Source organism: Rhopilema esculentum, chromosome 20 (genome assembly GCF_057945365.1).
Source record: "Rhopilema esculentum isolate cy_ngs chromosome 20, ASM5794536v1, whole genome shotgun sequence".
Lineage (NCBI taxonomy): Eukaryota > Metazoa > Cnidaria > Scyphozoa > Rhizostomeae > Rhizostomatidae > Rhopilema > Rhopilema esculentum.
The window spans coordinates 13,183,033-13,203,880 of NC_142834.1; the positions used below are offsets into that span (position 1 = coordinate 13,183,033).

The 20,848-nt window shown below is 37.6% G+C and overlaps 2 protein-coding genes across 4 annotated transcripts; one reads left to right on the forward strand and one right to left on the reverse strand.

Annotated features, from left to right (window-relative positions):
- The first annotated feature begins 1,461 nt into the window (after nucleotides 1-1,461).
- LOC135687287 (uncharacterized) lies at nucleotides 1,462-13,051 on the forward strand. Its single transcript, XM_089114612.1, has 5 exons — nucleotides 1,462-1,634; nucleotides 3,065-3,326; nucleotides 6,139-6,756; nucleotides 7,949-8,182; nucleotides 10,669-13,051. The coding sequence occupies exons 2-5, from the start codon at nucleotides 3,083-3,085 to the stop codon at nucleotides 11,058-11,060; spliced, it is 1,488 nt and encodes a 495-aa protein (XP_088970738.1). The 5' UTR covers nucleotides 1,462-1,634; nucleotides 3,065-3,082; the 3' UTR covers nucleotides 11,061-13,051.
- Nucleotides 11,331-20,767, reverse strand: LOC148957877 (melanocortin receptor 4-like). 3 transcript variants are annotated; one of them, XM_089114616.1, is made up of 3 exons: nucleotides 18,651-20,767; nucleotides 17,125-17,214; nucleotides 11,331-16,942 (listed from the first exon to the last, which is right to left on the reverse strand). In XM_089114616.1, the coding sequence occupies exon 3, from the start codon at nucleotides 16,593-16,595 to the stop codon at nucleotides 15,669-15,671; it is 927 nt and encodes a 308-aa protein (XP_088970742.1). In that variant the 5' UTR covers nucleotides 16,596-16,942; nucleotides 17,125-17,214; nucleotides 18,651-20,767; the 3' UTR covers nucleotides 11,331-15,668. The 3 variants fall into 3 exon arrangements, with proteins under 3 accessions (XP_088970742.1, XP_065060412.2, XP_088970741.1); XM_065204340.2 differs by having other exon boundaries at nucleotides 18,317-20,767; XM_089114615.1 differs by having other exon boundaries at nucleotides 11,331-17,214.
- Between the last annotated feature and the right edge of the window lie 81 nt (nucleotides 20,768-20,848).

A 20,848-nucleotide genomic window follows, 5' to 3' on the forward strand; every position in this document is an offset into this window, starting at 1 on the left:
TAAATCACCTAGCTATTAAGAGAGCAATTTATAAAAGAGATTGAAGTAGGGTCTCAACTTAACAAAGTGGAACAACAAAATACAGCTCGATAAATTCTGAATTTAGAAACAGCTACGCAGACTACAATGTTTCAAAGAAAAAAGAACATCAGTTGTATTTTTTGAGTTTGATTTTCAACTTGCGGTTGCTCCGTAAGGAATTTCCCATTTTTATACACCCAAGCACAAAGTAAGTATCTCTGAATTCACAACAACAAAATCCCTCAAGCTTATTTATGCAAAGAAAATATTTTTATTGGAAGTATTTTACAGGTACACCTATCATCAAAGCTCAATTTTCGTGTTTTCGTAATCACGAAGTTATTTTTCGTTTTCGTGGTTATTGTTCAGAAATAGAAGAAACTCGAAAGTTTTTTGCAATTCATATCTTAATTACAATTCCTTGATAAATTTTCTATTATTTCCCGCTTGAACTGTCGGCTTAAAACTTTCCGTTACTTGTTACAGCTATTTGAATATTTTTAGTTAAAGAACTTCGGTCATTTTTTGGCTAAGGATGCAATACTTTCGGGCCGTAAGTGTAAAACCTTAAGGGAATTTCGGGGCATAACCCCTTATGAATGTGTGATGAAAGTTTCATACATTTGGAAAAGAAAATGTTGTTTGATTTTTCTCAACAATATATTCCTAGATTGCATATCCTTCATGCTTCGATTTATGATGCTTCTAACATTGTCAGTGTTTCATGGGCTCCGAGGCAGGATGAAAGTGGGGTGGGGGGCTTGTCAAGGGAAAATTTAGAAATCATAACAAAATGTTTTGTAAAAAGCTCTTTTGTTCTGCAAAAATTAGTGGGGGGTTATGCCCTGTGTTCGTTTCCTTCTTGCATCAAACACATTTTACTTTCCATCTATGTTTTCGCCGTCGATCAATACTTCAGTCTCTATTTCCGCATCTCGAGGCGAAGATAAACATGTGCACGTCTATCTCGAGACGAAAGCGCTGATCGATGGACGAAAGACAGAAATGTATATATGTTGCTGTTGCTTGCCTTGTTTCTGTTTTGTTTTCCCAACTGGGCGGAGATTGAAAGAAAAGATGGGGGGGGGGGGAGGAGATCATAAATTGAAAATTCAAGCTAGGGCAAAAAGTAGCAATAAAAGTGTGACCTATGTAGGGTACCCCCGTGTGTTTTGTTAGTACTTATTTCCCGTTCTGTTAGGTATATCCTCATTCTGCTGTAGCACTCGTAAGTAGCACTCATTCTGTTACGGTACGAAGATCGAACTTCTATCACGTGCTGGTCCACGTGGTTATCAGCGTGAACATCCTTTTATTAACTTTTATGCTTTTTAACTATTGTTCTATTCTAGTATCTAATTGGCTGTTATCATGTTCTGTTTTGTTATTGGCTAGCTGTATTTTAGAAAGGGTATAAAGGAGCTTGCCTGTTTTAGAGTAGGAGGCTTTTTACTGTGGGCGTTCCCGCCTTGCCAAAAGAATCGTGGCCGCCGTTTCCCGATGAAAGTCGAAGCGTGTGTCGCTTGAAAGACGTCGCTGTTGTCCTGTTGCCATTCGAAGTATTTAATTCAGAGACGCCACAAGTCGCCAATACTAAAGCAAGCAGGCTAAAGGTCGTGAGTGCTTTGTTTTCATTGTTATTCTTAGCTTTTCTACATTTTTTTATATTAAACATTTGAGACTGATTGCCTATGAAGTTATTCGTTGACTCACAAACTGTTAGACTTAGAGGCGTAGTCTAATAATTCTGCTGTAGCACTCGTAAGCTTAATTCTATAATCTAACTAAGATACGGTAACTAACACCTAAAGAAAATTTCCAGATTTGCCCGACAGATACACTGGCAGCCATAAAGTGACCCAACAAAATTTGCTTTTTGAAGATTGGGGGAGGGAGTGCAGTACCCCCATACCCCCCCTCAGCAGTTTTGCCCCTGCTTGTAACGCGTGAGAATGAAACTATGCCATCACGAAGTTTATATACGCAAGGCCAATGCACATTTGCACGCTTGTTGCTTTAACCGTATAAAAGACACAATGTATTGCTTACTCGAGCACTGGTGCAATAAACACAAACCCCACAATCATGCAATCTGTGCCCAAAAACAAAGACCCAGGGGCGCCTAAAAGGCGTACCCTGTCACAAATTAAACGTGACAATCATTTTATCAAGCTTTATAAAATATTTTACGGAGAACTTAATTGTTAAAAAGGAGAAACTAGAAAAGACAAAAACAATTTAAATGCTTCTAAGTCCTAAAGTTGTCTTGAAAATCACGAAAGTGGTTTTTTAAATTAAAAACTAGTTGCATGCGAATTACATGGTCAGCAATTTATGATTTCATATATTGTTAGTATTTCACGATTACTTTCACTGTTGATGTTATTAGGTAGACTTGCCAGCTATCTAAATTTTAACCAATGAGCACCAACAATTAATAAATAAAACACTTAGTTCACTTCCCGATTCTCAGCACAGCTCAGGGCATCAGGGGCTTAATTAGCATCCTAACTAGAGGGCGATTGCCTGACCAGCCCCAGTTGCTTTCAATAGTTTAAACAATAGAATATTGTTCCCCTGCTAATAAACAGAGCCTTGCCCCCAAGCTTACTCCCCACCCAAAAAAGCAACGAACTTAGATTTAATGCCAAGTCTCGAAATTGGATCAGGTCTTTGAAATGAAATATATATAAAAGTCGACCTGCGAACAACTCTCCTCTGTCCAATATTGATAATCAGTTCTCAATATCCAAAAATACTTATGTGTAATCATAGAATGCATAATTAATTAATCTAATTGTTGCATGAATTTCTGTAATTTATATTGTTTTCTGCAATACCCCCTTAAAACTACTACTTAAAGAACTGGTGGGACTACTATACCACCTAGATGAGTTCGAACGGGTAAACAAGCGAGATGCACAGAATCTGTATCGCCCAGAATCTTTTTAACACAAAGTATACTGAAATATCCCCCGGATTATTTGTGGTTCCTTGTTTGGAATCTTCGTCGAAGAACATTAATTGCGGTGTTATATTTCAGTGCTGTCTCTCAGAAACCATGGAAAAGGAAGGTGGAAATAAGAAGAATATAGGGTCCTGCAAGATGAGCCACAGGTATGGTTACTTGGTAGCTTCGGCGATAATATTGGGGGCCTTTTCGCTGGTGTTATTTGCCACTTGTGCAGTTGTGATATTCACAATGAAAATGGAGTTTGAAGATAGGCTTCAGAAGATCGAGACTTCTCTGAAAAACAGAGAAGAGCAACTCGACCAGCAGTTGTTGAAAAAGGCAATTTTAATCGGTAAGCAAATCATCTAGTCCTCCAGTTTCTTTAATTAAGTTGAGTTAGGCCTTATATACTTACAGACTTTTGCACATTATTAGCCTTTGATATTGATGACAAAAATGGCGGTTATTCGTTAGGCTACTCAAAAGACTGGACACGGTAATGGACAGATAATATTTGTCAACTTTATACTACTGTCCCCTATAAATTTCTTAACGACACAAGTCTTTCAAACGTTAATGCCCCTAAATGTCGGGGTTGGCAACTCATATGACAAAATAAACACAGAATGTTCGCAGAAAGCTGTTTTGTCCCTTGTTCACGCGACGAAGACAAGCCGAGACTTGTCCCGAGAAAGACTGGCGGTAATCGGCCTACACTCGGTTCCTAGTGAGAGGCTAATCTCAGAATAAGCCGTCAATCTCTGAATCTTTTGTTGGTTTTAGTGCTGGTCGTATCTTTTAAAAGTTTCTTAAATAGGAAAAACGCTAAAAAGATATATTTAGAACACGAAAACGTAGTCAGGGGCAAAACTTCGCTATTTTCATTAGAGGGGTGTGAAGCTTAGATGCGGCGAAAGGGTGTGTCATGTCTGAACATAATCTTTAGGGCACATCGCCTCAAGGGTTGAAGATATCTGGGACCCCGACAGATGGTCACTAATCATGTTAGGCCCTCAGACTCAGGTTGTTTTTCAAAGTCAAAAAATATGCCTCTAGTTTTCTGGTGTCGGCTATAAACATTTGTTTCCGAAAAACAAGTATTTTAAAGGCTTGTTTTTCTATGTATAAAAGAAAAATAGTCTTCACTTTCTAACTCTCCTAGCAATAACGAGAGCAATTTAAAAAAGAGATTGAAGTAGGGTCTCAATTTTATTACAGTGGAATAGCAAAACGCAGCTTGGAATTTTGGAATATAGAAACAGCTACGCAGACTACAATGTTTCAAGAAAAAAGAGCTTCAGTTTTATGTTCTGGGTTTGATTTTCGGTTGCTCCGTAAGGAAATGAAACACTTTTAGACACCCAAGCACAAAATAAGTATCTCTGAATTCACCATAACAAAATCCCTCAAACTTGTGCAAAGAAAAGCTTTTTTATTGGATATATTTTACCGGTACACCTATCATCAAAGCTCAATTTTCGTGTTTTCGTAATCACGAAGTTATTTTTCGTTTTCGTGGTTATTGTTCAGAAATAGAAGAAACTCGAAAGTTTTTTGCAATTCATATCTTAATTACAATTCCTTGATAAATTTTCTATTATTTCCCGCTTGAACTGTCGGCTTAAAACTTTCCGTTACTTGTTACAGCTATTTGAATATTTTAGTTAAAGAACTTCGGTCATTTTTTGGCTAAGGATGCAATACTTTCGGGCCGTAAGTGTAAAACCTTAAGGGAATTTCGGGGCATAACTCCTTGTGAATGTATGATGAAAGTTTCATACATTTGGAAAATAAAGTGTTCCTTGATTTTTCTCAACAACGTATTCCGAGATGGCATATCCTTCATGCTTTGATTTACTCTGCTTCCAAAATCGAGGGGCAAATCACTCAAAGAAAATCTCGTACACCTTTTGTGAAAATCCTATTGTTTAATCTGAAAATCCTCAGAAATCCTCTTGTTTTAGGGAAAATATCGTACGCTATTTGCGAGAATGAATTGCCCCTCATCCAAAATGGTCAGTGTTTCATGGGCTCCGACGCAGGATGGAAAGCGGGTGGGGCGGCGGGTCAAGAGAAAATTTAGCAATTATAACAAAAGATTTTGAAAAAGGTCTATGTTTTACAAAAAGTGGGGGGGGGGGGGCATGCCCTGTGTTCGTTTCCTTCTTGCATCAAACACACTTCACTTTCCGTCTATACTTTCGCCATCGATCAATACTTCAGTCTCCATTTCCGCATCTCGAAGCGAAGATAAACATGTGCATGTCGAGCTTGAGACGAAAGACAGAAATGTAATTATGTTGCTGTTGCTTGCCCGTTTCTGTTTTGTTTTCCCAACTAGGCGGAGATTGAACAAAATATGGGGGAAAAGTAGCAATAAAAGACCATAAATTCAAAAACCAAGCCGGGGCAAAAGTAGCAATAAAAGTGCGACCTAAACAAATTTTCCAGATTTGCCCGACCAATATACTGGCAGCCATAAATTTGCCTGACAAAACCTTCTTTTTTTTAAGATTGGGGGGGGATGCAGCACCCTCCCATACCCCCCAGCAGTTTCGCCCCTGAACGTAGTACGAGATAACATGAAAATTAACATTCTTTCTATTTATGTATGTGAATTAAGTAGGAAATAGGTGACATTGTCGAAAAGTATCATTTCCATCCCACCTCGAAATAATGATTTTTGAGCAATTTCTCAGTTTCACGGTTTCCTTATTATTTTGTGGCAAATCTTTTAGATTTCTTGATGGCAGTAGATATACTGGTGAAAAAGAATTCCTTGTAGCTCTAGCTTCTAGCACACTCACAATAGAACAAACCATTGAAATAAACTGTTCCCCAATGATCTGTGCTGGGCCCAGTTTTGTTCAATTTCTGTATAAATGATTTATTTCTTCTCATAAGACAAGAAACTCTTCACGTTATATTTACGCTGATGACGTACGACAGTGTATTGGAAGTTGGTTCAAGAGTTCTCCACGTCATCAATTAGTTCCGCGCTAGTTATGGATAGAGCACAAATGGATAGATAGATTCCACTTTAGTCCATTCAAACGACGAGTGAAATATTGTTGAATTTAGTGTCGTTATGATTGGCCAGTAGTTTTGCAGGATGAGTTCCTAACCGCCAAAACCTATTTCAAAGCCTTCCATTCTTATTGCAGCGATGCAAGAAAAAACCAAACTTAGGCATCGCAGAGATGCTCTGACTGGTGTCCATAAACAATTAGAATCTACTCTTCAAAGAGCTACAGCATTAAACAAATTATTGGCCTCGTTTCAAACAAAACAAGGCGGCAAGTTGGATACATCCAACTTTTGCTTGATCAACAAAACAGTGATTTGCAAAGACATAATCCGTGGAAAAAGAGGCAAAGCTGGGCCAAGGGGCCAAAAAGGTACTACTGGGCCACAAGGTCCACCTGGTCTACCAGGCTTGAGAGGAGATCGAGGCGAACGTGGACTTCCTGGACCCCCTGGACCACCAGGTATCCCAGGGCCTCATCCATCAGAACCACATATTGTGACTCCTTTGACAAATTTAGAAGCTTTCGAGGGTTCAGCTGTCATTTTCACCTGTAAAGCAAATGGTTATCCGAAGCCAAAGATCACGTGGAAAATTAATAACAAATTGTTGAATAGCACTGAAGATGAGTACGTGTTTCCAAGTGAATATTCGATGAAGATTAAACAAATCAGACGAGTGGATCATGGGACTGTTAAGTGCACCGCAAGAAATGCCTTAGGGGTTCAAAGCAGCACTGCAGATGTGAAAGTGTTCTGTAAGCATAACCATTAAATCTTGCTTGTCTCGGTTACTCAAGTAATTTGAGTTTTGAGAATGGCGAATGCCGCCTTTCGATATTTATTCTATAGAATTTTAATAGTTATTGTAGGAAATCAGATGTTCTGATTTTTGAAATGGAAATAGGAACATTTATTCAGTGGCGGCGCCAGCCACTGGGCTTTATGGGGGATAAAGCAAACACTTTTGGGCCACGCCCATTTTCCCACTAGAAAACGCCCTTTTAACAACAAGTACGGCCAATTTTACTTGGAGGGAAGGCCCATGACTACATTTTGGTTACGTAAAGGCAGTTTCAAAACCATAGGATTACATCACAAAAAGCATATTGCCAAAATTTTACCCCTCCCCCCAAAATTTTCTCATCGGATTTAGACGAAATACTGTAAAATAACGTTTTTTTTAAAGCCAAGATTCTTCAACAGGGTAGTATAAATTAGTGGCAACCAACAAATGCAAAATAACAACTTCGTTCAACGACAACTTCGACTCGACTTGACTTGCACTGAAAGAACATACGCTTTTAGCAACATGAGTGATGCACACAAAACCCTAATGACACAAATTAACGGCAAATGGACTAATAACAACTAAAATAGAGATGGCACGATGACAAACAAAATGACTGACGCAAACATCGAAAGACATTCTCATTAACAAAGTTAGTTGCATAACAATACAAAATGGATCCTGCCGATAACTGGGGAGGGGGGGGGGGGGGAGTTCTGTGCTAGTCAAAAGTCCTAAATTCAGCCACCGTACCACCTCCCTCTCCTTCAAGGAAGTTCTTTTTCTGCCATTTTTCTAACGTGATAGTGGCCAGGCTAACTGGAGTTTAAAGAAAGGCAAATTCTCCCTCCTATATCATTTGCAAATTTAATAGCTGACGTCGGAAATCAGATATTCTGATTTTTGAAAAGGAAAAATGAATGCCTTTTGAAACTGTGCAAGCCAAAAGGCCTAATTTCGGCCACTGTACCTCTTCCCCTCTCTCTAGGGGCAGATTGGTTCTTTTCCTGCCCTTTTTTCCAGGCTACGTTAGTTTTGGTTTTTATATTGACTAGTAGTTCCTATGTTTATATTTAATTGTCTGTTTCATATTTCAAAGGTATCATTTAGTTAAAAGTTTCTCTACTGAAATTTCTTCATTTCATTTGATTGTATTCCAGTTTCGCCGGTTGTAACGATTCGCGAACGTGTGCCAATATCAGGAGTGATTGTTGCAGACTGCATAGCTAGGGGTCTACCTCGGCCAACTATTTCATGGACAGGACCTCAAGGCAGGAGGGTCTCCATTCTTCCTTTCCTTTTAAAGAGCAGTACGTTGGAAAGTGGTGTATATAAATGCATTGCTCGCAATCGTGTTGGAACAGCATCGAAATCTCTTACAGTAATTGTACGACGTAAGGCACATTATTTTCTAAATACGCTGAATTATCTTATATTATTTTCACAACTTTTACTTTTACCACATTCAAGAAAATATCGGGATTGCTTCTTTCATTTGCAACACGTCCTTGTTAAGAGAGAAACGTGTGTGAATGGCAAAAACTGTTATCAAATTCCTGACCTTTGCAATTTATAAAGTGTGCAATCACAAGAAAAGGCAATATGCTCTTTGCTGAGAATGTCACACAAGGCTGACAATTTCTTTCTCCTAATCCTCCCATATCCATTCTCAAGACCAGCTCAAGACCAAGTACACGACCGAACGCCAAGTGAAAACACGAACAGTTACATGACCATTAAAACGACCAGTTACAGGACCAAGTACACGTCTGAGTGCACTAGAAACAACACAAAAAATTAAATGAACATTTACACGACCAAGTACTCAACGGAATGCACTAGTGAAAACACGGTCAGTTAGATCACCAGTTTCATGACCTTCCAAACTGTCCATTTTACACTTTTGCGACCCTTTGATTAGAAATCAAGTATTATACAATTTCCCGAGATCAAGATCAAGTTCCCGAGGAACAGCAAGGAAGGTATAAGGTCCAGAGTCTGATAAGAACCTGTAAGGACAGAAAGTTGTGGAAATCCATGGTCGCCTACGTCCACAAGGCACATGGTACTTAGATAGATAGATAGATTATACAATGCTTAAACTGGTCTAATTGCTACGCTGGTCACTATTCCAATTAAACAAACACTTATGACGTCACTATAACGCAAACTGTTCACGTGACACTAAATTTGATCAAAGATTCGTAAAGCATGCCCTTGAAATACCTTAGTAACTGCTTTGAATGTAGCATTTGATAACAAATTGAAAAAGTTGCCTTCGAACAATCCTTGCCAAAATTGTTGGAACACTTGTGCAAAGCTGAAGCTTTTTTGAAAAATCCCCCCCTATCCCCCCCTCCCCATTACAATGTTGTTCAATTGCGCTGTTTTGATCCTGAAGGTAAAAATTTCTTCACTGAAAGCTGTATGAAAGTATTGAGAAAATAAATCAACATTGTACGGGGGGAGGGGGTCGAAATTTTTGAAGTGGCAGTGATATTTTGGTGAGGTAGTTTAAGACTTGCTTTGTCTATTTGCATGCTGCAATGGGAAGGTGTTCCAGTTATTTTTGGCAAGGATTGTAGTTACATGACCAGCTACATTACCAAATGCTCTAGTAAAAACGCGATCAGCTACATGACCAGTTGCACGACCAGTTGCACGACCAGTTGCATGACCAATTGCACTAGTGAAATCATAACGAGATACATGACCAGTTACACGACCAGTTACAAGACCAAGTACACGACCGAATGCATTAGTGAAAACACGACCAGTTAGATGACCCTTCACATGACCAGCTACATTACCAAATGCTCTAGTAAAAACGCGATCAGCTACATGACCAGTTGCACGACCAGTTGCATGACCAATTGCACTAGTGAAATCATAACGAGATACATGACCAGTTACACGACCAGTTACAAGACCAAGTACACGACCGAATGCATTAGTGAAAACACGACCAGTTAGATGACCCTTCACATGACCCTATACGACCGAATGCGCAAGTGAAAACGCGAAAATAACAAAATCAACAGAATGATGGCGTTCCTCAAAAATCAAAACCATGGAAAGGAGTAATAAGTGATACTTACCAGAAAGCTCAATAAAGCCCAGGGGGGAGGCTTATTTATTTTTTAAGTCGAAGCCCCCTCGGCTTAAAATAGATGGGGCTTAGAAGAGAATGGGGCTTATTGGTAAAAAAGGTTCTACAAATGTTCTCAAAAACTATGCTGGCGGCTTCGAGATTTTCTAAATATTTATCAGTTACAATGTCTTCATCTTCATCAGAGTCACAAGGATCATTGATAGCCCTGGGGCATCTTCTAAACAATTTTTGACTGAATTCTTAGGCGCCCAAGTAGGTCTTTACACGGGCCGTATTTAATGCACATGATCTCATAATCATCACACCCGTCAAGAGACCCAATCAGTGCGCATGTTTTCTTTGTTTGATATCAAGGGCGAGGTTTGGGCGCAGCATTTTTCTTTCTTCTGATTCCAATTGGTTTGTAGTGCATCGTTTTCTTTAGAATTTTGTTAATATTTATGTCCATGTCCTTTCATTGTATACACATAATTAATACTCTTTCATTTGCCTAATTGCACTGCAGATTAGCTCAATTTCTATGGAAACAATTCACCTTGTAACTTCATTGATTGTATTATTTGGAATAGTTTTTGTGAAATAAAATTGAGAGGAGAAACGAAAGATATAATTATTGATTTAATCTCTCAAGCTGTGAGCTCTTCCCTTTTATTTTATGCATAGAGACGTACTAACAGTGTTTATACTTTTTTCTCACTGCCATTACATGCCATTGACCTTTTGACTGCCATGTTTTATCCTGGCTTGGTATTTTTCTGCTCTTTACAGATATAAATAAGTATATCATGCCAAAAGACGGGACCCGATACATAAAAAAGTCATGGCCTGATGCACGAAAGCACTGTTTATCACTTGGCGGAGATCTTGTCAGCTTTAATGAAGATGAACAAAAAGATGTCCTTGCTTTCTATAACGAAACCCGTTCGGACTACTATACATGGATTGGACTGAATGATAGAGAAACAGAAGGAGAATTCGTTTGGAGCGATGGCAAAAAGTTTAAATTTTCATACTGGAATGCCCGTGAACCAAATGGTGGAAGAAATGAAAACTGCGTCCATCTTTATCCATTTGGGACGCAACTTAAGGCGAATGACAGATCATGCTGGCAACCGGGCTATTTTATATGCAAGCTACAAGAAACGAAAGTAATAACATGAGTCGTGACAACTCTTTGAGGTACTACATGTAAACACAGTTTCCTTTTACGTAAATTATCATAATATATAACACGTGAAATTAAAGGTAATGTGTCCAGCTTAAAGGTAATGTGTCCAGCTATAGCAAGCGACTCTGCGGGGGTTTTTAGAAACATGTGATTTTTCATGTCATCGCCCCAGTCATTATGGTCGTTCTGTTTATTTATCCTGCTGCGAAGTTAGCTTTTCATGTGAGCAGTTTTGCATCGCAAGAATACTAGCCAATCGCAAACCGTTATTTTGATGGGTGGCTTGACAAGTTGGGTATACGCAGTCCTTTTATATGGACACATTACCTTTAAGGTGGAAGTTGGGAAACGTGTCAAGGAGGGGCAGCTCAAAAATTAAAGCAGATCTCAGTGTAATTCACAGTTTATCAGCCCTAAACTGCAACCCCCCCAAGTCTATTAGAGAATCTCCCCGAATTAGATGTTTTCTGCCGTCTTCCAATCAAGGCCAATTAATTAAAGGTTTCCTAAACTTTGAGTTACAACAAATTCAAGAAAACGTCAATTTCATCACTTTTGCTGTTATTTAGATTTTTCCTATTCTAGCAGAAGTTCTATTGCCATGATTATATTTTCAGAAATGTTAGCGGAAACTTTCATTTTTTGCCACACTGTAGCTTCAAAGCAAATCTGCTACTGAGGAGGGCACGAACTAATCAGAAATGAACCCAGTTTCCACTAAGCAAAAACAACGCTGGCGTTCTTTCTATCTTGATAATTGTTCGCTAAATGAAATAGTTGATAAAATTATACATAATTAATTAACGAGGTCTAAATGTAATGCAACTAAATGAAAATAACAACTTGAAGAAAAAAGCAACATAAACGATTACAGGTTAACCAAATTAATTTCAACTTACTATTTATTTGACCTCGTAGCATAGCATTATCTAAGCAACAGGCTAAATACTAGGCCGAAAACGGTATCTAAATTGCTTGCAACGGTAACTCGCACGTACTAATATCGATGTTGTTCTCTCTTCTTACTGGGTAAAACACGCCCAAAGCTTATATAGGGCTATAATGCAAATCCTCGAAGACACGCTTATAACGAGAAGAAATGTCACGTGTCCCCGAGGACATGCCTAAACAATGCTAAAAGTTTCTAATAATAGCAGGGTCAAAAGTCCAAAATAGTTCTACTGAAAAACAACAACAAGTAAATAAGATTAAAAACAATCTGTTTTCTACACACACTACATTTAGGAAGAAAACTTCTCTAGAGAACAGACGACTTCAGGAAATTGCCATACTAATTTACAAAGTTATGAACGGTTTTGCTCCACGCTAAATTAAATAAATTTTTGCAATGAAAGAAATCCCTTCGAATTAAGAAACAGCAACTTCATTATTCCGAAATTTCGTACAGTAAACGAAGAAAAACATTCAATAGCCAGTTCAAAAGAAGTGTAAGAATAATGGACAAAGAAACCCTTAAAGACAGTAGACCATAGGCGTAAACGCGTAAACGGGGGCTCTGGGGCTTCAGCCCCTCCTGACGAAAACCGAGGGGGGCTGAGCCCCCCCCTGGAAAATAAGGAAGTGCTTTACCAACTTTGAGATTAATTTGTTATATTATTGGTTTCACGCATAAGATTTGTTGCATTAGATAATTTCGTTTACAGCAAAGTAAAGGATGAAATTATTGTGAACATAAGGTCAGATTGTGTGTTTCTTCTTCCTCGATAATGAAAAATGCACGGAAAAATCACCTTTAAGCCTTTAGCTAATCCACTTTTTATGCTGTGACATCAGCAGCTGCCATTAGGAATTGTCATTAATTTTTTGAGCCCCCTCTGAAAAAAATGCAAGCCTACGCCTATGCAGTAGACTGTAGTTAAGTTTTACGTTGTGCATAGGATTTTTATGTTTTAATAATCAGACTGTATAATATAGATAATTAGACTGTAATTTTATCTATTATATACATTCATTTTGTTTGCATATTCTTTCTTCTCTGTGTCCTCTATTAACTTGTAAGCTAAATGGCTTTACAAAATAAAAAGGTTTTGATTAATTGATAGACTGTAATGGAGTGACAGATTGACCGGTATGGTATGATTGAATGATTAACTGGGAAAAGAAATTTCATGTTCGAGATTTTATCAACAATGATTTACTATTTTTAGCAATAAGTTCGTTAAGAGTTTTAAAGGTCATATGAAACGAAATTATTCATTGCCCAATTTACGCAATTTGAAAGCTGATTAAGAAATCTTGGTTAAATCATTGAAAAATTGCTGCGAAGCACCAAAATTAAAACCCAAAAACTCAAAGTGGGAGACCGAAAGTGATACCGGGTGCTGGAATGATGCGACAGATAGTGACGTAATAGGTTTAACATGTTCTGGGCCTTCAAGCCAAGCCGTAGTCAACATAAATTGAGCAACTAGAGATATGTTGTCCGAGGAGTCGTACGGTAATACTGATTCAGATCGGTCTTCGAATGAATTAAATGAGAGTGAGGAGGCATTGGCTGAATTTTGTGGGACTTTTAGCTTTACTAGCACAGAACACCGGCATCCTCTAAGGATGTATCACCAATCCTCATCGAACGATAAGGGAGTGAAGAAAAAAAATTGTTTGAACAGTGAAAAACAGTGAAAAGGTTCGAGATATAGAAGAACGAAGGGTAACGCTGAAAAACAAAGGTTAAAGGGGAAACGATTACGAAAAAACGATAAAAAATCGATCGAGAAGAAACTCTAAAAAGAAGCAGTAAAGAAAAAACGCAAAAAATGCTGAAAAAACCTTAAAGACAAAGCGCTGAAGAAGAAAAGCTTGATAAAAAAAAAGCTAAAGAAAATGCATCTAAAATAAGCATTAATAAACGTTAAAGAAGGAACAGAATTGCTTAATCATATCTACTGCCAGCACCAAATTTAAATAAATTGATCAAGAAGGAGCTTGTACTCATTTGGTTGCATCTTAGCCATTTTTGGATGAGCAGGTCAGCTATTCCACATAAGCAGGAGAATAGTCGAAATAGCGTAATTCGGATCTTCTCAGACCATACAAAAACGTTAGTCCGACATATGCGAAGTTTGACATACTGAGAAGGGACTCATTTGGCTATATCTCAGTCAAACAGGATGCAGGGTTGCCGGATTGGCCTTTTTCAGGCCAAATTTTCCAATCTTGTCCTTTTTTGTAGTTAAATTGCCTGGAAAATTTGTTTTTGGCCTGATACTTAAATTTGGCCTTTTCAGTAGCAATTCTAAATTAAAAGCGTAATAACTACATTCATGGAGTAATTAGTAGATTGCTACGCCCCAATGTCAAATATCACCACCTTTAGGTCACAAAAAATAGATTCTATCTATCAACAAAGTAAATTTTTAAAGAAAAAGTAAGTTTCTTATTTGAGTCAAAAGATTATTTAAAAGACGCATGCGCAGTAATATAAACAGCGCCTGTGCAATGTATTATTGGGGTTTTTTGTTTTGGCTTTTTTATGAGCGTTTTAGCGTCAGTTGCCTACCCGTCTCGCCTTCATTTGTAAATCATATCTGGCAACCCTTGACGGGAGTGTTTTATAAAGATCGCTCAGATAAGCACATATGTTGGGCATTATTGGTCATTCTACCAAAGGATTAAAATACATTCCCTAGTATCAAGGGAAGAGTTAAACCATGGGATGGAAGCATTTGAACCGGAAAATTTTTTGAAACTTCTTTTTGAATTTAATTTCAGAAAATTTTAATTCAAGTAATTTAATGAGCACCTTTACAAGTTATCGTATTTTAATCAAACTGCTAAAATCCTTACCAAGATTGTTGGAACGCGTACGAAAAATCTTGAAACTTTCTGCTTCGCTTTGGTAGCCTGAGTTCCAGGCTACGCTTTGGATGTATACAAACTTGTGATGACGTAATGAACATGTCACTTTGGGATGGGGAAAAATTAATGGCAACATTTACAACTTTGTTGTATTCGAACGCTAAAAGCGCTAAAAAGAAACGCTAAACTTGTTCGAACTGGGAGGAAGGGCGGGGTGGACATGGCTCCCTCACTATTTGCAAAGCAAGTGCTTTTAAAGCTTTAAAAACACTTGCTTCGCAAAAAGTGAGGGGGCAGTAAAAGGGAAAAAAGCTTTGCCCCCTACTTTTGCTAGCCTTGCCCCCCCACTTTCAAATTCATGGCGTGGGCCCTGTTTCTGGCAAAGGATTGAACTCTAAAATCCATAAAAAACATGATAAACAATTCATGAAAATTAATGAAGGCTGAAATTAGAAAATCATGAGATATTCTGGAAGTGAAAAGAAAAGGTAACACAATACACGGTTTCAAGGTGTTACTATCTTAATGGCACTCTTCAACAAAAAATTTGTTATCGTTTAATTATAAAACTTGGCCTGAGGGGGAAAGCTCCATCGAATCTCTGTTTTCTGCTTGGGCTTGTTCTGGTTTGCATATTTAATATACACATATACATAAACACTGGGCTGTTTGAAAAGCAAATAATGTTGTAGATAGTGTTGAGGGGGTTCAAGTATCTAAATTTGTAGCACGTGTTCAATCGAGCACTTGAAGCTGGAGCACCTCAAAGATCTTTCCGACTTTAAGTGCAAACAGTAACTATTCGATCTGCTTCAGCTTTTCTGCAGTAAACTTTCAAGCAAAAAGCAACAAAACTCCGTCGTGTTGTTCTGTTTGTCCAAAAATACAAAAACGGACTGCTCATCGCGCTCAGTAGGGGCAACTGTTGAATTGCCGCGAAGGCATAAACATTTCTCAAATGAGCCACCGTGCCGCTCATCATTGACAAAACAATATAGGGACACCACAACATCAGCATCACTAGAACAAGAATGAAAACGAGGCGCGAGGATCTTCTTACACCACCGTCCTGGCTCTTTACTTGTGGCCTGGTAGGAGCATTTGCCGGGACTTGGTTGACATTGCTTCGTAGTTTTTTTAACATCATCACATACAAGTACAGGATGAGGCATATCACGCAAACGGCCGTAAAAGCAATTATTTTTGCCGACACTATCAAGCTGATAAGCCCGAGAAACGGCGCAGCTACCCATATTGAGATTACGATGGCGAAACCTTTGGTTTTTGTCATGAAAATGTTGTATGTATGTCGTTTCGCCACTCGTAAATAACGATCATAAGCAATAGCCATCATTGAAAAGATCGACGACAAGGATATTGTGTGTACGAAATACTGACAGGAATCCAAGAGGGCACAGTTACGAGGCGTCGATAATGCGTTAATAACGGCCAGCATTGGAAATATAACGACGCCCGTTATCAGGTCACTTGCAAATAGCGAAGTGAGAATAATATAAAACGTACCATGAAGATCTTTAGAGAATAAAAGTGTGCCAATGACCAAGGTATTAAGAATAGTAGACACGACACCAAATGTTATATAGACGCCCAGAAATGCTGTAACATGCATCGAATCTTGGTCACTGCCTCGACGTAATAGCACATCTGTGTTTATGCAGCTATGCGTTTCGCTCGACATTTCTATCATTTATAAATAACCACCTCTTTCTTTAACAACTAATTGCAATAATTATGTAATAGTTGGTTAAAAAACTATGATATGTGTAGCAACATCCTTCCTTAACAAAAGTGTAAATAAAACACCAGGTGAAATTTCAGAACCATATTCACTAGTTAATATTACTGTGTGATACGTGCACGTATAATTCAATCAATCAGGTTCTTCGTTCTCTCTTGCCAACATCAACGAAATCAGCTTTTCGACGATGCTGTTTTGGTTTGCTTCACTGTCTGCACTGTTTATGAGCTGCGAGTGTGCAGCAGCCTTCGTTGTTGTCTTGGCGGAGTTTTATACTTTCTTTACCAAGAAGGACTCTGTTATATGGAGCAATGAATGATTGAGAACAGCAATTATTGAAACGTGAATTCCTAGCTCTTTAACGGGGCTAATATTACGAATTTCATTGCATAAAACTAGACACTTGCTTTCCAACTCTGCGAAAAATCATGAAAACGAGAATGATGCGAAAAAATGAAGCAATCACCATCAAGTTTACCTCAAATTTCTTTCTTCGTGATAAATTTTGCGTTTCCGCTACGGTGTAGACAGGTGGAATTCTAAGCCTGTTTCAGCTGCTTTAAAGATTCTGAAAATTGAATGAAAGATAAATAAAAATAAGAACGGAAAAATATTTCATTACAGTACCTTATATGATATCTCCTTTTATCAAGTTCAAAGGAAATAACCTTGCCGTTATTGTAGCCCTCACTACCAACAATCATCGCCATGATCTGATGAAAATATTTTGTGCACCTATAAGTACCGTCAGAACAAAATTTATTTGGAGGGGGAGGGGGGTTGGGGAGTGGCTGCCCATTGGATTGCTTCCCGTTTGGTACACTGTTATAAAAGAAATATAGGTACATTTTCACAATTATTGGGATGGCTCCAGCCCCTCCACCCGGCCCTGCCTATTGAAAAAGGACACAGAGTAACAGTGCGGCTTGATCTTCAGTAGGGGAAGGGCACTGTTCTATTACACTAGTAAGAAGAAAATAGACTTAATTGAATTATCGGTCCACCGGGTCCCCCGAATCTAGCGACGAATGCCCCTTGTCTCCCGCAAGTCAAATAGTTGAGACATTTTATGACTGGCAAGTACCGACAGTATCGCTTCCAAATCAGATTCTGAAGTATTTTGATATTTAATGATCAATTACTCATTATTGTAAAAATTCTAATGTCTTGGACAGAGAAACCCATGGTGTTGTCATAGACGCTGCAACGAATAGCCTTCTCCATTACCATTGCCTCAGCAGCTCATACCAGCATGAGTATGCCCTTTCTTTACCTCCATTTTCATATCATATAGCGATACACATGAGCGAAAAACTGCGACAGAAATTTCGAGACTGTAGAATGTAGAGCGAGAGTGTTGCTTGATTGTCGGTTACAAAACACTGTTTTTGGCGCTTTTGTCGGTAGATATTGTCATTAGTCGGAAAATTTGCTTGTTTTTGTGGGTTCTACCCTCTCCCCCACATGAAAATGAATTTCTGCTTCTGAGCGAAAGATATGCAAGATACCCCTTGGTCTTAAAAATATTGCAAAAATTGTACTACATTGTTCGGTGATATCTACTCATGCTTGGCAATGACACAAAAATCACTATCATACTTGTTAAACAAATACTAATTTATCTAGCCAGATAAAAGGAATTTTTTGCGAAGTGGCTAAACATGACTTACCTCAAACCTTCATTTTTACAAGCTGTCTTGCTAGATACAACTCTTATCTCTCACAGCAAAATCTTAACTCTATGAGTATTTCTTTTTGAAAATTTAACGAAAAGTATTTGGATGCTTTATTCTGTAGAAAGGATGTATAATTAATTAACTATCTTTTTCGAATTTTTCATAAGGATTCTACTTGTACAGCTGAGTTAATTCAGAAAAAAGACAACCAGGTGATAGATTCTTCTTTAACAAATGTTTTTCTTCAAAACGAAGAGACAGCTTTGCAACAAAAACGTTATTTGCTCGCCAATTCGATATAAAGTAACCAATTAGAAGAAAAACATACCGTGATGCAGAGCCAGTCTTCAACATTAGAAAATGGAAAACAGGCATCCAATGCTTGGCCTGTCCTTTCACTTCTTTTAACCAATCATTAAGGTAGAAAAGCCCCAAGGCAGAAAATGGAAGAAAAGTATTGTTTACGGCGGGGAACACCTGCAGGGAAGAAGCTCATCCAAAGCTTACGGTTCCCTGACAAAAGCATGATCGTTACTAAAGATTAGCTGTTTAGTATAATCCGCAAACTTGCTTGAAATCTGCACGCAGTATAGCAAGGGATCCTATGAATGGTTGGAAACAAAAACCAATAAGATTTTGCTAATTTACAAAAAATTTCATTTTTACAAAAATTGTTATTTCACGAATTGTGGATATGAATCAACACTGCATTCAGGCTATATTGCATTCATCTTAAAATACAGTAAAAATTGGAACCGATAACGCCCGCATTTTATTCGAAAGGACCAATGTATTCTTTATCTTAAAAAAAGGGTTTATGACAGAGGCAACACCCTAATTAATTAAACAACTGGGTAACATAAAGGAGCACCTAGTAAGAAACCCAAAGATATAGTCTTGAAAATACAAACTTGAGATTACCAAATGTTCTGTTACAATGATTGCACCTGTACCAATTTAACAGCAGGTGTAATTCTATTGAAGCATCTTCCACACGACAAGGCCAAGGAAGGAGGGAGAGATATCACTGATAAGTATTTCTCAAGGAAGTTACACCCGCTCGATCAAAGAGATATAATTAGAATTTGTCAATATTCGTTTTAGTACGCTTTCACTTTTTCCTGTAAGGTTGAATCCTAAAAAATACACATTAAAAAAACTGGTTAGCTGGTCTTCAGTGCCCAGTCGGACGTATCCATAGATTGTTGAGAAAGGGAAACTATGCTGAACGAGTTGGATCGGGGGCTCCCGTCTAGTGTAGAGCTGCAAAAAGGATTGGAAACGAAAAATTCTTTGAATTTGAAGAGAAATTGAAATCAAAATAAAGATACTATTCCAGCGTAATCTAAAAATTGAGAAAATGAAATCATTTCTTAGCAACATCTTTCACATCACTTACGTTATTTGAAAGGAGTAATTAACTAACAATCTAGCAATTTTTACTATAAATATTATTTTATTTTTACGTATTATAGTATATTTAAAAGTACAAATGACAAAGAATAATCCAGAATATAATCTCGAATTGATTCAAATACTTGGTTGTCCACTTTTCAGAACATTACAAGAATTTCAGCGAAGAACCCAAAAAAACATTATTCAGTTTTTTGGGATTAAAAAATACAAACACAAACCTAGATTTTAAACCATGTATCAATTATCGTTTTTATTCTTGTGCTATTTTAAACTTTTTCTTGTAAATTTTTAACGTTTATTCTTGTAAAGAATTCAACTTTAATTTGTTTGCTTTTAATTTATGTAAATTCTAAAAATTTTATTCTTGAGATACCAACTTTTGTTTTATATATTTGATATTAGTAATTTAATTTACAGAACAAAACTAACCTTTGTAAATGTGAAAAATTATTTTTTCTATTATCATTACATTATTCATACAATAATCTATAACGAATGTTTAAAGGACAAGTGACACACTTTTCACATTATCTTTTCTTTTCATTAACTTATAGACCATCTTTTAGAAGTAAGTTTTTCCTGGCTTAGAACAAAAAATTATAATCAGGGGGCGCAGGGGGCGCGATTTTGCTTTTTATCACGTGACCCGACGACGTACATTGTGATAACTCGGAATTTTCCTGTAATTGATAGAGAGTTTACTAAACACGACGCGACAGGTCCAGACCAACTGTATTCGTTTACAAGCGTGTTGTAAACGTTAATATTGCACTCTATACCAGTAGCAGCAATAACAAATTATCACAAATTATCTACGTCACGGTGTCACGTGAATCATTTCCCGCCATAATTTCAAAAGGGTTTTTAAGTGGGAAAATGAAATCAGAAAGGAAAAATATTTCAACAATACTCTCATACAGCATTTTACTTTAAGTTAAAAGAAAAAAAAATTTGGCGCCAAAAGCGTGTCACTTGTCCTTTAATATAGAGCTTTTTGACCAGATTAAAGATGAAACTTTTTAAAAACCAAAACCCAGCTTCCTAAAGCTGCAAAAGTTGAATTTTAACAAACATTCATAACCTTACAATGAAGCATGTTCTCTATAATTG

Bases quoted from the DNA above. Each gene is read 5' to 3' on its own strand.
- LOC148957877 (XM_089114616.1), bottom strand. From the start codon at position 16,595: ATGATAGAAATGTCGAGCGAAACGCATAGCTGCATAAACACAGATGTG.
- LOC135687287 (XM_089114612.1), top strand. From the start codon at position 3,083: ATGGAAAAGGAAGGTGGAAATAAGAAGAATATAGGGTCCTGCAAGATG. The intron at 3,327-6,138 runs GTAAGCAAATCA...TTCTTATTGCAG, and splicing joins GAAAAAGGCAATTTTAATCG to CGATGCAAGAAAAAACCAAA. The intron at 6,757-7,948 runs GTAAGCATAACC...ATTGTATTCCAG, and splicing joins TGCAGATGTGAAAGTGTTCT to TTTCGCCGGTTGTAACGATT.